The 16,503-nt window shown below is 38.5% G+C and overlaps 1 protein-coding gene across 3 annotated transcripts in view; it reads right to left on the bottom strand.

The window, feature by feature from the left end:
* The window catches only part of uggt1 (UDP-glucose glycoprotein glucosyltransferase 1), a 146,045-nt gene that overhangs the window by 84,868 nt on the left and 44,674 nt on the right, over nucleotides 1-16,503 (bottom strand). For all 3 annotated transcript variants that reach the window (XM_060834909.1, XM_060834907.1, XM_060834910.1), the window contains 8 exons: nucleotides 13,824-13,923; nucleotides 11,434-11,494; nucleotides 10,425-10,516; nucleotides 10,152-10,302; nucleotides 7,394-7,513; nucleotides 6,387-6,472; nucleotides 3,379-3,514; nucleotides 2,395-2,526 (listed from right to left, as the gene is read on the bottom strand). In XM_060834909.1, the coding sequence (XP_060690892.1) occupies nucleotides 2,395-2,526; nucleotides 3,379-3,514; nucleotides 6,387-6,472; nucleotides 7,394-7,513; nucleotides 10,152-10,302; nucleotides 10,425-10,516; nucleotides 11,434-11,494; nucleotides 13,824-13,923 (878 nt within the window). The remainder of the gene's footprint in view (nucleotides 1-2,394; nucleotides 2,527-3,378; nucleotides 3,515-6,386; nucleotides 6,473-7,393; nucleotides 7,514-10,151; nucleotides 10,303-10,424; nucleotides 10,517-11,433; nucleotides 11,495-13,823; nucleotides 13,924-16,503) is intronic.

The raw sequence follows: 16,503 nt of genomic DNA on the forward strand, positions 1-16,503 counted from the left end.
TATCTCTTAGGCATCTGGTGATAAAGTTGCGTGGGTATCCGTTTTTGGCGAATACCTTGTATAGGTGTTCCTCTTCCTCTTTTCGCAGTTCTGGTGTACTGCAGTGTGTTGTGGCTCTTATGAATAGTGTCCTGATGCAGCTTCGTTTGTGTGTGTTGGGGTGGTTACTTTCATAGTTTAGGACTTGGTCTGTGTGTGTTGGTTTCCTGTGTACCCTTGTGGTGAATTCTCCGTTGGGTGTTCTCTCTACTAACACGTCTAGGAATGGGAGTTGGCTATCCTTTTCCTCTTCTCTCGTGAATCATATTCCTGTGAGTGTGGCGTTGATGATTCGGTGTGTTTTTTCTATTTCTGTGTTTTTGATGATTACAAAGGTGTCATCGACGTATCTGATCCAGAGTTTGGGTTGGATTTGTGGTAGGGCTGTATGTTCTAACCTTTGCATAACTGCCTCTGCTATGAGTCCCGAGATTGGTGATCCCATGGGTGTTCCGTTGATTTGTTCGTATATCTGATTGTTGAATGTAAAGTGGGTGGTGAGGCACAGGACTAGTAGTTTAAGTATGCCGTCCTTGTTGATAGGTTCGGCCTCCTGTGTTCTGTTATGTATGTCCAGTAGGTTGGCTATTGTTTCTCTGGCTAGGGTTTTGTCAATCGATGTGGACAGTGCCGTCACGTCGAATGATACCATGGTTTCTTCTTTGTCTATGTGTGTATTCCTGATGATGTCCAAGAATTCCTGTGTTGATTGTATGGAGTGTTTGGATCCGCTGACTAGGTGTTTCAGTTTTTGTTGTAGTTCTTTGGCCAGTTTGTATGCTGGTGTCCCTGGTAGTGATACTATGGGTCTGAGTGGGATGCCTGGTTTGTGTACTTTGGGTAGTCCGTAGAATCTGGGGGTGTTGTTGCTTTCAGGTTTCATTCTTTGCTGGTCTGCTTTGGTTATCTGTCCGTTTTTTTGTAGATTCCTTAGTGTGTTGATTATTCTATTGGTGAGTTGTGGTGTGGGGTCGGAATCCTTCATTTGGTAGGTGTTGGTGTCTGCGAGTAGTTGTTGTGCTTTATTGATGTAGTCTGATTTATCTAAGATGACCGTCATTCTGCCTTTATCTGCCGGTAGTATGATTATGTTCTTGTCATTTTTCAGTGCTTCCCTCTCCTTGGTGTTGAGGTTATGTGTATGTCGTTTTCTTATCATCATAGGTAATTTGATGTCACTATTCCCAAACTGCTCACCCACTAAAATGTCAACCTCTTGAGGTGATTCACCTTCCTCTGCCAGGTCATTACCCAAGCAGTGGTGGTCAAAATTCCTGTATTTCAATTATGGTATATATAACATTGAAATTCTCCCAGAATGATGTGTTCTGAAGAAGGGTCACTGGACTCGAAAGACTGACTCTGTTTTTTGTCCACAGTTGCTGCCACACCTGCTGAGTTTTTCCAGCAATTTGTTTAATTTAGATGTCCAGCATCTACAACCCTTTGTTTTATTTACTTGAAACGTTCCTAACTGTTAAGATTATTCAGTTGATGACTTGATCTAGTTATTATGAATTAACCACTGCTCTTGAGTTATAATTCTTTTAGGACATCATGGAAGTGCTGTTTCTCCTCAATATCAGCAGTTTGTAAGCGACTGTCGCGGTCACAATTTCTCATATTCACATAGCAGATCTGCAGAATTTGTTAGTTTTAGATCAACAGCACTGAAGACATGGAAGAGTGTTTCCAGCTGCTCTAGATAAACATATTTACAATTTCATAGTAGCAAGTGCATATTTGCATGATTACCAGACGATGGAATTGTCCTCCTTCAGTAACAAATCAAAGAAAATCTAAAGGGTTGAATTTTGCAAAGGGTCGGATTGCAACTGTTCACCTCATCTGCCCTCCCACTCAGAAGGGAAATTGACTGACAGCTAATGCACCTGGAAGAAGTCAAACCCACAGCCATGATGTACTTGGAGTCAGCCAAACTACCTCGCACTGTTTCTTTTGCCCAATGAAAGCTGCTGAAAATCTAGAGGGGTGGTGGTGAGGGGTTTTACTCTTGGGGGAAGGGGTTACTAGATGCCCCAATGTACACAAGAACAGAATTGTGACCCCAGTCCTTCCTTCCCACCTTTAAAGCAGGACACTTAAAACAAATGGGATGTCCATTCACAGCCATTCATCCACACCAACCATATTGTGGCATGGATACCACATTATCTTAGTCATTTGGCTTGGCACCAAGTTCAAATGACCTAGTTAATTATTTAAACATGGAAGACAGGCTGTTAATTTTAATGCCATCCTACCTGCTGTACTACAGGGGATTTAACTCCATGTACTGAAATCAAATTCCCTGAGAAACAGAGTTCATAACTTTCATGAGTTAATAAGTCTCACCTTACGATTTCTGTCATATGCTGAATTAGATCCCAGAATACTGGTCACCTCTATGTTCGAAAAATCCTTCTCCAAGGTGCCAATGATGTGTTCAATTGCCAGCTTTTCACCTTCCTTTACCTTGCTGTATATCTTAAAAAATAGACCATATGTTAAACTTGGGATTACAAGAACAAAACTACTGATCTACTTACATTGTTTCTTTACCATTGCCCATCATCCACATCAACACAGGGCATGTACAATTTATTCCATAAAACATTTCACACAGCACATCTAATCTCCAGTAAGATAAAATTCCAGGATGCAAACTTCATCATACAAACTACAATTTAACTTTATATGAGACATTTCACAATAAACAGAGAAGGAGAGGATAGGGCTTTTGGAGCATAGACAAAATGACAATGAAACTACCTTGAAATCTCCATTAGTATACTACTACATTTATTTCTATATGAAAACTTGAATGTGATTGATAAACAACAAATACTGCTAGTTTATTTTTATTTTTCAATCATTAGTCAATAAACTGAGCTTCCTTTTTTTCCTCTCCTGGTGTTTTAAAACTCATTCACAATTGGAAATTAATTTTAGTCAAGCACTAACTGATTAGACAATGTCACTCAAAAAGGTTAATAAAAATGTCAGCATACAAACTGGAAGGATGATGACAAACTCGACAATGGAATGGGGGGAACGTGAATTCATGTTGATGTCATTCCACAGAACTCATCAACATAAATGATATCAGTTTCCCTCCCTACAGATGCTGCTCAACCTGCTGATTATTTCCAGCATTGCATGTTTTATTTCATATTTCCACAATTTCTATTATTTTGCTTTTTGATCAATGACTTCATCTCATTTGGTCCCTGGTATTTTACTCCTACATGAAGTAGTACCTTTGACAAGGAAGAAAGATAATGAGCAAAAAGAAAACTGGAATTTGAACACTCATTCCTGTGTGCTAGGCTATCATACCGAAATGATTGTCTGGAAGGCTTTCATATTATCCAATTCATCAGCAACAAAGTTAAATGCTCTGAAGAGCGCAACGCCGGGATCTTTTAGACCATCAGCCTCATCCGAATCATCAACCACAAATACCAAGCCAATCCTGTTACGAAAAATAAAATCACACAGTCATTGTTGAAATCATCTTTGAATAAAAATTATATTTGATAGTTCATCCCACTGACATTCCTTTTGGTATGAAAATTAAATAACATTGGGTTGAATTTTTGGGTATAGATGGCATGGGATATTGAAATTCCACACTGCTGGGTGGCATGCCAGTTACCTAATCAAATTAAAATCAAACCAAAAGGATTTATTAAGGTCTAATGTGGAAAGCCAACAGGAGTTCTCCTGGATCAGCTGGCTGGGACTGTCTCCTCCATACAGACTGAGGGTCCAACATTCAGAAAACATAGGCCCTTCTTGCCTCCCTGGGGAGTGCTTTCCCAACGTTTCCCCAACCCATAACGATGGTCCAGCTGCTGAGGACAAAGGCATACTTTTATTTTACATTTAAAAAGTTGGAGAGGAGGCACCTCCATCATGGAACAATACCTTCCTCATTTATTTGCAATGATACTGAGCTTCAAAAGCGCATAGAGGTTGGTGATCCACTAATTGGTCAGTTCAGGAAAGAAATCAGAGATGAGTGACTGTTCCCCACACAGTGAGGGCTTCCGACATTCATTTGAACAGCACAGAGGTATCCTGAAGTCCAGGGGAAATTCCTGTCCATAAACACGAATGTTAAAAAGGGGAGAAGTGAAAATATGTAAACTATAAGCCAGTCCGCCTACCATCAATATTGGGGATACTTTTGGAAACAAACCATAGAAGAAAAGGCAATGGAAAAGTATTGTCTGAGAAATGAAAAACAGCTATGAATCATTTCTTGTGTTCTTTTATGAAATGAAGAACAAGATTTGTGGGGTGTAGTATGGTTGATGTAATATATGGACTTCCAAAAGATGCTTATCAAAGCAACACATACTAGGCAGTTATTCAAAATTAAGACCCATGGGAATAAAGAGACAGAGGCAGCAGGAGCGCAGTACTGATTAATGGGCAGAAAGGTGAAAGTAGTGATGAACCACAGCCTTTACAGACTAGAAGGAGAGACACAGAGTGGTGCTCTCCATACATCAGTATTGAGACTATTGCACCTCTGACTTGAGAAAAAGTAGACAGATTGACAAAAATGAGCAAATAGGGGCAGATGAAAGTTATTGTAACTCAACAAGAAGTGATACATTTTGCCATGAAGCATGAGAAAAGGCAATACGGAATAAATATTGAAGTATTAAAAGAGCTGCAGCAATGGCAAGGCCTGGGTATGTATGTAAACAAATGCCAAAATGGTGGAAGACATGTTGAGAAGGGTGCTAAAAAAGCAAATGGGACTTATGGTTTGGTACTGGAGGAATAAATTACACCAGCAAGGAACCCGCACTAACTAAAAAGTGCTTAGAAACCTGGCAGGTCTGACAGCATCTGTGGAAAGAGAAATAGAGTTGATGTTTTGAGTAAAAAAAAAACTTGTCTTCCATTTAATTTTCTTTTATATCATAACATGTCTGAATAGGTTGATTTATCTCCATGGCATGTGGGACTTCTGGTCCACAGGCAGGGACACTTGTTCTGTGTAAGAAGATAGTGAATATATTAAATATCTATTAGGCCTCAAGTAGGACAGTGATCAAATCTGATAACCACACTTTAGCTGTCAGTGTCTTAGAAATGATCGTAGAAGAGACTGGTTGAAAAAGGACCAAGAATGGGGGGCTTTAGATGTGTGAACAAGCTGGAGAAACTTAATTGGTTCTCCTTGGAGAATAAGAAGGTGAGATTTAATAGAGATAAAATAGTGAATGGCTAAGAGAAACTGTTTGCAATGGTAGAATGATCAGTAACCAAAGAACATAAATTTAATGCAACTGGTAAATGAACCAGAAACAACAGGAGGGAATTTTTAAACATAGCAAGTTCTTTGGATCCAAGGTTCAGCGCTTGAAAGGCAATGGAAACAAATTCACCAATAAAATTCAAGAGAGATTATAATCAATACTTAAAGGGAAAATATTTACAGACCATCCAGCATGATCTGAGTAATGGAATTAATTGGATAGTTTTACCTACGATTTAGCAGAAGCACAATGGTTTAAGTGGCGTCCTTCTTGCTGTACTTCCAAGGAAAGTGCAATTGTACTGATAAATGCACATTGAATTTATTTTAAAGAAAAATGTGTAAAAATCACATTTACTTTTTCATAATTCATTAATTCATTGTGTTTTTCCATACAGTCCAGATCTTCAATCATACAAGCGATAAGGCACATTCCAGTGAAACTAGCATACCTTGGTGCCAGTTAAGAGATTCTACACTAATGTCCATGAATGTTAACATCCTTTTAAACAGAGTTGATGTTTTGAGTCCAAAATGACTTTTCTTTCATTTCATTTTTTTTTAAATCAACTTATTCAGGTGTATTATGAAAATGTGGACTCTGAAACAGTACTATCATCTTCAAAAGCTTTTACAGTCACCTTGCTCCTTCATTAGACTTACAAGTCCTGCTTTGTAGATATGGGGAGGAAATTGATTTATTTCATGAATGACTTTTACTTGGATTTGTCATTATTTTCGTCTTTAGTGATTTGGTCCTGTGAATAAGTTGTTGCCTCGCTTGAAGAGGCTACTGAAAAAGCAAAGAACTTATTTGAGCTTCGTTGTGAAAATGTATCCATTTGTGAAAGTGGACATTACTTTTGTTATTGTTATTGGTTTAGGCCTTGCTGTGGATTTTAATAATAAACAATATTTTCTCAAAAGTAAATACAAAATTATTCACAGGTGGCAGAGAAGATGGTAAATCTTAAGTCGAAAACAAAACAGTTTTATTCAGCATGAACAATATCTTTAAAATATCAGAAATATACATGAATATTAATGAATGAATCAATGGAAAAGATACCTGAGGGGGATATCATTCGTATAAAACATTTCTGCCGTTTTCAGCAACTCAGGTGTGCTTTCGTCAGTTGGATCAACAATAAGCACCTAAAATTAAACAAAATTAGCTTGAGCACATATTGTTGCTCAGAAGTACAAATGTCAGGGACTTGCCTCTTGAAAGTGCCAGTAATACAGAGGAACAAATGGGATCTCAGCATCATAATTGAAAATAATCTAATAATGTTACAAAACCAAAGTTCTTTGAATACTAACACATTATACTGGACACTATTGTATTTGTGTAGTAGGAATCTTGTTAGGTATACCACTGCAGGCATTTGGATCCATTTAAATTTTTTTTTGAAAGAACTTGGATTGGAATCTTTACTTTGTGTTACGTCTGTCAAAACAAGTTGCTTTAAAAATTGGTGCCATGGAAACTGGAGCATGAACATATTAGAAAGGTAGTGTGTGACATTTTTGTTTTACTATTAGCACCTAGCTACAAGCCTCCCCAACAGTCAGGACTGATTAATCTCTCGGTTCTAATGATTGCAGAATGTCACAAAGTAAGAACATACAAGCCCACTGAAATCTGCTATGGACATGAACATGGACCGCAGATACAGTCTAACTTGATATAACTTCTCCCTTGCAGAAAACAAAAGGACGTTTGGAATGAGATGGCAGAAAACAATGAATAAAAATCGAAGGTGTACAGTATTGTTAAGCTTTAACTTTGTGCAAAGTTAAAGCAATCTTTATCCTTCAGCAAATCATGCCCAGCAAGATCAACAATGGAAATAAAATCGCAGCACCAGTTATTTATCAGCAGAAACTTCATTAAACAGTCCAGATTGAAGAGCTCAGCTTTCCTGCTGATTAATTCACATGCTTTCAAAATTGTTTTTAGGAAACAAATTTTCATCTTCCTACTCACATAAATAACATTACTGTAGCATATAAAATTAATACCTGTGTCCGTTTTGTATGTAAATAAAACTAAACCATTTTCATTTTACTCACAAAGTTGTGGAAGTTTTTCCGAATCTGCCGGATAACTCCAAGAAACGTGGGTCTCAGAAGTTCCTGCACATTAGAAGGCCAGCTGTTGTATTTGCTATCTATCTCCAGATTATTGATCCACTGTTTTGAAAGAAATAGTAATTATAATCTACATCTACAATGCCATACACAATTGAGTTAGCAGCATTTAAAGTATATTCATTAAAAACAAAATGTTGACATTGTTTTGGTTTTTAACTGACACGCTGTTCCTTCAATATCATGCTGATACTGTGCCCAGGTGTTCAAATTTAAGTGCAGCAAGCTTTGTTTTAACTGGTACCATTTGAACTGGCATGCTCGATAAACCAGCAAAAATTATGTACCTAAAATACTGCCAAGTTTACACTAATACCACAACCACGGTGATGTCCAAATAGCCAGTTGAGGGTGTGAGTAAGAAGGCTCTCTGCTGGTAAGTTTTATTTGGGCAAGTTGCATTATCATTTTAGTGATTTATGCTGTAAATAAAGTATAACAGCAATGTGTATACTCCCTGCATTAGAACTCTTGATCAAAGGATTGATCTGGTTGATCAACTAGCACACTCCTGGTCCCATAGATGTCGGTTAATAAAACATTTGCTGTAATAAACGCAGGTAAAGCTGATGCATGCTGGAACACAACACTGGCTTTACTTCACTTAAAATGGTTCTTGTGCTGTTGGAACGAGTTAGTACTCAAAGTTCAAGATTTGATGTTAAGAGGGCATTGTTGAAATTGTGAATAAAAGTGTTTCAGCGAGCAAAGTTCCATTTAATACCTTCATAGGAGAAGCCCTAACAGCAACACCCCGTCTTTAAGAATATGTAACTAAACTTGGTGGAGTAGATGACAATCTAGCCGGCATTGTAACTGAAGAATTCAGTAAACACAGAAATAATACATATTAATACTTGGGTGAAGGAAGTAAATGTAATATTGCCAAGTTAACAGATGACACAAAAATAGGAGAGAAGACAAACAGTGAGGATGATTCAGAGAGGCCACAGAGGGATATAGACAGATAAAGTCAGTGGACAAAAACTTGCAGACAGAGTATGATGTAAGAAAATATGAGTTTATGCACTTGGGCAGAAAGAGTAGAAAAGCTGAATACTGTTTAATTGGAGAAAGATTGTAGAAGCCTGCAGCACAGAGAGATTTCGTGGTTCTCATGCACGTCTCACATAAAGCTGACATCCAAGTTCAGAGGGTAAAAGGAAAGGCAAATGGGCTGGTGGCTGTTGTTTCAGTGGAAATGGAACAAAACAAAAAAATCGGGAGGTATTGCTAGTTCAGGGGATTGACTTTGAGCTAGCTTGTACTGTGCGCAAGTAATGAAAGGGTGACTTAGTGATGGGATACTGACCTCTGTGCAGTTGTTTCAGTGGTCATCCCATGGAATACTTTATCACAGAGGACTGTGGGTTAAGTATTTACAAGGTGGAAGCTGACAGATGTTTAATCATAACGGTATCAAAGGTTCCCCATTGTAGACTAATGGAGAAAGTGAAGTCACATGGTTTGCAGGGTGTTCTAGCTAGGTGGATAAAGAACTGGTTGAGCAACAGGAGACAGAGAGTAGTAACTGAAGGGAGTTTCTCGAAATGGAGAAAGGTGACCAGTGATCCACAGGGACCAGTGCTGGGGCCACTGTTGTTCATAATATACATAAATGATCTAGAAGAGGGCACTGTTGGTATGATCAGCAAGTTTGCAGATGACACAAAGATTGGTGGAGTAGCAGAAAACATAAGGGACTGTCAGAGATTACAGGAGGATATAGATAGACTGGAGAGTTGGATGGAAAAGTGGCAGATGGCTTTCAATCCAGACAAATGTGAGGTGAAGCATTTAGGCAAGTCTAATTCCAGAGCGAATAATACAATGAATGGAAGAGCCTTGGGAAAAGTTGATGGGCAGAGAGATCTGGGAGTGCAGGTCCATTGTACCCTGAAGGTTGCTGCACAGGTGGATAGAGTGGTCAAGAAGGCATATAGTATGCTTGCCTTCAATGGACGGGGTATTGAGTATAAGAGCTGGCAAGTCATGTTAAAATTGTACAAGACATTGGTTCGGCTGCATTTCGAATCCTCTGTATAGTTCTGGTCACCACATTACCAAAAGGACGTGGACGCTTTGGAGAGGGTGCAGAGAAGGTTTACGAGGATGTTGCCTGGTATGGAAGGTGCTAGCTATGAAGAGAGGTTGAGTAGGTTAGATTTATTTTCACCTAGAAAAAAGGAGATGGGGGGGGGGGACCTGATTGAGGTTTACAAAATCATGAAGGGTATAGACAAGCTTTTTCCCAGGGTGAAGGATTCAATATTGAGAGATCATGCTTTCAAGGTGAGAGGTAGAAAGTTTAAGGGGGATACATGCAGCAAGTACTTCACACAGAGTGGTGAGCGTTTGGAACACGTTGCTAGCAGAGACAGGCACGGTGGGTTCATTTTAGATGTGTTTGGACAGATGCATGAGTAGGTGGGGAGCAGAGGGATACAAATGCTTAGGAATTGGACCACAAGCTTAGACAGTACATTTGGATCGGAGGGCCAAAGGGCCTGTTCCTGGGCTGTAAATTTTCTTTGTTCTTTATTATGGGAATAAGGCAGGAAAGTGGAGTCGAGGATTGTCAGATCAGCCATGATCACATTGAATAGCAAGCAAGCTTCAGCAAACAGCCTTGTTTGAATAATAAATAACAATGCCAAGGATACAGGATAATCAAACTTACATAGATAGCTGGGTTGCGAATCTCTACACCATAATCAGAATCTGCTGGCTGTACATTTAACTTCAGTAGTTCATGCAGTTCATCCCCCTGAATTCCCAGATCATGCAGACCTTCCATGAGACGGGCCTCATTGCGCAGTAAGTCCAGAACACTGGCAAACACATTAAGACAGAACAATGAACTTTGATAAGAAACTGACGCTGCCTAATTTCTACAATTTGTATGTGTGTTTTAATTTATTTGCATATGTTGTGATAGACTGGCTTCTCATACCTGAAGATATCTTGCACATCTAGATCAATACTAAGGCCATTGATGAAAAGTGCAGAGTCACCTGGATGAAGGCCAAAGTTTTCTTTGAAGGTCTGAAAGTAAAAGTAAAGAATGACTACCAAAAATGTTTCATGCAATTCCTCCTCATTCAGCATCAAATTTCTATTTTAAATATCCAAATTCACTGATTTGTTTTTGCAAGACGCAAGTTGAAGCATACCCAGTGAGCTACCCACTCTGCTGTTGGCTGACCCTGAGCAAAGGAGGATTTTGGATGGTGAGATAAGCATTACCAGCCCTCAGTGAAAGGGAGGAGGAATTTTTTTTGAATTATTCAGGCTCCTGATTATTAATCAACTCATTAACTGTCATGCCTCGACAGTTAAATGTTTAAACACAATCATTAATTATACAAGATGAACGGTTGCCTTTGGAACAAAAGCACAATTAAATAGCCACTTCCTTAAGTGGGGATGGTGACAAATAAATGCAATTTTAAATAAGCATTAAAATGGTAGCCACATCAGCAGCATTTGTAGTTCCTATTCCATAATAACAGAAAAAGCAATTTAATTTTGTTCAGTCCTTTATCACTTGCTCATGTTCTGAATGCATTCAATCCTTTCACTGTTTCTATAATTTGCCAATGTCCAAAGGTAAGGAGAAAAACACACACGCCAGCTTGTTACTCCACATGGGCCGAGGGCGGAGTGTGTTGGTCTGGGAAGCAGGGATATAGAAACAGATGGATGAATGGAGAAACCAGAGCAGCTACACTAGACTAAAGATTCTTACTGACCAGCCGGTAAATCAACCCCACTTTCAGGCACACTGGGAGCACTACAAAAATGTTTTTAAAAAAAAGCACAAAATTTAAACAACAAAAAGCATCAATTCAAGCTACTTCAGAATTCTCACAAAAGAGCACCGTATTCAGAAGAACTCTGTTTTTCTGTCTACAATAGCAATTATTTGGAGCAGAATGACGGAATATTAAATGCACACTTACTTGTTGATGTTCTTCTATTTCCCTCCTCATATCAGAGTTCACAACAGTTCTGGTTATGGACCTGTGTATTAGAAAAGCAGAAAACATTGAACATTAATTCTGTAATTGAGAAATTCAATTAATCATGGATTTTTAGATAACAAACGGGATTTAGTAGATTCTCAATTAACATGTTATGAACTGTATTTTTTTCTATATTCAGTTTAATGCCCTTAGTAACTTTTCATAGCCTCTAATAATCCAGACCAAGGATTAAATATTTATTCCTGTGAACTAAAACAATGAGAATGTCACAAAATGAATCATGGAATATCTATTTCCAGAAGAAACAAACTCTATGCTGCTGTTCCAATGTCTCATGCCATGATGGTTTTTAAGGGCAGAAGAGGAAAACCAGGGAATTTCAGACCAGTTCACCCAACATTTATGGTGGGGAAATTGTCGTAATCTATAGTCAAGTATGCGGTAATTTGAAAATTTTCAGTCAATCAGGGAAAGCCAGCATGGATTCATAACAGATAAGTCATACCTGACAAACCTTAGAGAATCTTTTGAGGAGGTGACTAAGGTCATGGATAGAGGAGTGTCTATGATGCTGGTTTCTGGACTTTCAGAAGGTATTTGATAAACTCCCACATAAGAGACTGAAAAGACAGATATATAGAGTTAGGCTACAGATTAGCCCAGATCTCGTTGAATGGTGGAACAGACTCAAGGGGCTGAATGGCCTATTCCTGTTCTTATGACTTTTGCGCTCATATAACATGAACGCTGAATATGATCAAATTAAATACACCTTGAAAATTATGATCAGTGAAAAAGTCCTTTAGACTTTCCATGCTGTTTTAATTATCAAGTAAATATTTGAGGGACACACAATTAACTTCTATGCAACGATCTAGGACATGAAATAACAGGACAAGAAACAAAATCCCCTCAAGCAAACAGAATTATTAAATGGAGGTGCAGCATTTTAATCAGGAAGTATCAGTTAGAATACATAATTTAATGCAAAGTCTGATACAAAAATTAAGCTTAAGAGAAGAGCTAACATAAATAATTAAATCTCTAATAATAGCTAAAAACTGGAACAAGGAAAATAGAAGCGAACTTTCATTAGCAGCAACATGGTACGGTAATAATTAAAACTTATTGACATCATTAAAAAGCATACTTAGGGTCAGAACCTAAAATTGGGCCAAAAGACAGAATCCAGAAATCTCACCCTTTGAACTTAATCCATGCAATTTTCAGTTTGGAAAAGGAAGTGGCTTGCACTTCACACACCCACAGTTCATACAGCCAACTGCACATGTTCTAGCCCAGATGCCTTTAGCCAGATCCATTTTTGCTGGTGAGTTGTGTAGTGTAGACCGACCAGAAGGTGTAAGCTTGCCAGCAATCACTTGCAAGGTAGGATACCCTTTGGGAGAGATCTGTGGAAACCTTTGGGAAACAGATATTCCCTTTTGCAAGTAGGCATTCATGTGGCAATGGAATCATCAAGGAAGCTATTAAGACATTTAACTCTCCTGTTCTTTAAATATTTGATTGAGCAAAATATCTGAAGTGAGTTTAAAAAAAACAGTACTTTCTGTCTCACTCAGTCTGTTGACACATATCCAAGGGTTGTCATACAGAGATTAGTGCTATACGATGGATTTCACAACCTAATATGATCACAATTGGGTGCTTATCAATTCAGCTTGATTGACAGCTCTAAATTCTTACGAAATCTTTGAAAAGGGATGATGAACAGATATGTTAGGGTTTATAAGTGATTAAAAGGAGTTAAATGTAGGAACTGCACTTGTTATCAATGAACATCTCTTTCTTTAAAAGCAATGTACAGTTACGAACTTTCTTTAATTTCAACATGACTCCTGAGGACTTACCATGTGGAGTACCAAGTGATTTGGTACAGACACTATAACAGCAAAAGGTGGTGGTGATCAGAGGGAACGACTCATTATGATTTGACAAGTTGGCGCAAAGGATACAAAGGGTGATGAGAGTGGGAAGACATATTGGCACTAGGGCAAGGAAGACAGGTATGGTTTGGTATGTGGGCTTTCTTTTCTTAAAGTGCCAGTGAACAAAGGCAGGCCTTTCTCACAGCCCACTGTAACAGCTGGCTGCCTCTGAACTCTTTCCAAAGAGAAGAGCACAAAATTCTTTTTTCACAGGAAATACCTCAAACATCAATTTCCACGTTTCTGAGCTTCATTGTGCATGTGCATTCATTGGAAGTTGCAACTCAATTTGCACATAAATAGTGAGCACCTCTGGTCCCACCATTATTTTAGAGCAAAATAATTAAGGGTAAATATAATTTTATCAATATTAGATAAATGCGGATTACATGAATAAACAATGATCTATCATAATACCTGGCCTTAGTGGGAAAATTCTGGCTCAAATCACGCATAACCATCAAAGCATCATCTGTAGGTGCAGCCAAGATTCGAGCAGCAGCTTGGAAGCTTAGATCTGTCAAAATAAACAGACATCAAAACTCCATTACTATTCAAGGAATTAATAACTAGAAGCTGCATAGCACCTCAAAATCTTCGACCTGGATTGAAGAGCCAGAATGTTATTTTAGATAGTTAAGGAAATGGAAAAGATAAATTCACAACATTATTGCAAATGAAACAGTGAAAGTCAGACAAGGTAGGAAAGGTCAAAACTGGTAAACAATTAATTTAGGACTGATATCAAAAGCATTTTTTCACACATGACTTAGAGTTCAAGGAATTTGTTTCAAATCTACATTTTCTTTTTGAATGAAAACAGTAGATATCAGTTCTGCTATGTTCTCCAGTCACACCTCTTGGGGCTTTTTGTTTCAAATTAATGAGACTAGATTATGCAAACCAATAAATCGGACTTATGGGGAAGGGCATTAGCAAATCTCTTTTCTGTGACAGGAAGTGGCTAGTGAGCAAGTCATCCAGTTATTCTCTCAACCAAAATTGGCCTACATGAGGAATTAACAGACTTTTTTAAACCAGTGGAATTTTTAATCCCACACACTCCTCAATGTGTAGGGTCATGCCTTGCTCTCCATCATTTCAACTGATGCATTTTAAAAAATTTCTTCACAAGATTGAGTATCATCACCTGTGCCAGCCATTACTGCCCAAAGCAAATGGGTCTTAATTTGGTGTTGGCAAGTTGTTTTCTTGGACCGCTGCAGTCCTTGGGTGTAACTGTAAGATTAAGAAGGGACTTTGAGGATTATGACAGTGAGGTATTCCCAAGTCAAGATGGTATGCACCTTAAAAGTAAACTTGCAGGTAATTATGCCCCCATTCAACTGTTGCTTGGTTTTCTAGGTGGCAGAGGGTATGTTGTCAGAGGATTCTGGGTGAATTGCCTTAACCCATTTTGTAGATGTACACATTGCTGCACAATGTAACAGTGAAGGAGGTGAACATTGAAGGTTGTGTATGGACTGCCAATCATGCGAGTTGTTTTTTTTCCCTAGGTGGTACTGAGCTGCTTGATTGTTTGAATTGCAAAATGCAGACAACTGGAGAGTATTCAGCATATCCCCGACTTGTGTCTTGTAGATGATGGACAGGCACTGAGAAGACAGGGGTTAATCTCCACAGAATTCCTAGCCTCTGACCTGCACATCTAACCATAGTATGTATGTGGCTGCTCCTGAGATCATGAAAAAAGGTGTTGTTAAATGCAAGTCATTCTTGAAATAAATTGATTGCTTGGGTAAACCAAAGCCAACCTCAAATTTAAAAGGGATATTCTGCTTGCACAAACGATTGCACTTCCTCCCTTTTGGCAGATAATTCTGAGTCATCCAGTAAACAAATTTGTAAAATATATTGGCTTTAAGCTAAATCTATTTACAATGTTCTTTGAAATGTTCTTCTCAATTATAGTGATTGGGATGAGATGGACCTTGTTGACCGCAAGGTTCTTGATTGGGGTATTAACCTGGGCAAATCAGAAAAGTCTGGGCTGACCAATATAACCAGGAGATAAGAATTTCCTCAAAAAAAAATTATATATAAAACCAGGAGCTTTAAAATCTCCTCTGTTTAGGGGACTGACTGTGAGCTGGCTGGCCATAGCCAGCGTACTTTGCACTAGTAAATAAAGGGTGACTTTATGACGGGATACTGGTCTCTGCAATCATTTCATCAGTTAATCATTTGAAGCTAGTAACAGTGTCCTCATTTCCATTTTCCTTGGCTCAACATCAGTTTAAAATTGTTCCATCATTGTAGAATTCAGCTTCATGCCTGTCCACAAGCAAACGGAAGAAGCTTATGGAGACAGTAAAAGCAGGCCACTTACAAGATATGCTGCAGGAATTCTTCTTTTAAAGAAAACATGAATTTTCTGAGGAGCACATAGCTGAAGGATTTCTTTAGTAACTTGCATGGCCTCCATTTTTCCATTAAAAAAGCAAAGCAGAAATGCTCTACTGTTACGAAAATTCTTGCTGGGCACAATACCCAACACTTTTCAGTCAGAAGTATCCTTAATTTTTGTTCCATACATCAAGTACTTGGGTGAAAATGAACTTTAAAAAGACAGCTGCTTAGTTGAGAAACAGACTTAAGAGATTTAAATCTGAAATGATTTGATCCAGTTGCCTGTGTTCCTGGTCATTCAATAGACTTGGAGTGCACTTTTTTAATCCCAGGAGTATAATAAATTCAACAGTCAGTGAAGTCAGTCAATCTAAGTATACGTATGTATAAACAAACCCTACTGTTGTCATCTGCTCTCATCTCTCACAGTTTAACATTCCATGTTTGTCAAACTGAGGTCATCACCTAGTACTTGTAGAAGGCAAACGGTCAACAACGTCAGTTCCATCAGAGCAACTAAGCAGATGGTGACTCAGTGGTTAGTACTGCTGCTTCACAGTGCCAAGCACCCAGGTTCGATTCCAACCTGTCTGTGTGGAATCTGCACATAATCCCAGTGTCTGCATGGCTTTCCTCTGTGTGTTCCGGTTTCCTCCGACAATCCAAAGATGTGCAGGTTAGGTGAATTGGCCATGCTTAAAATTGGCCATAGTGTTCAGGAATGTGT

This window comes from Hemiscyllium ocellatum, chromosome 13, assembly GCF_020745735.1.
Source record: "Hemiscyllium ocellatum isolate sHemOce1 chromosome 13, sHemOce1.pat.X.cur, whole genome shotgun sequence".
Taxonomy (NCBI): Eukaryota; Metazoa; Chordata; class Chondrichthyes; order Orectolobiformes; family Hemiscylliidae; genus Hemiscyllium; species Hemiscyllium ocellatum.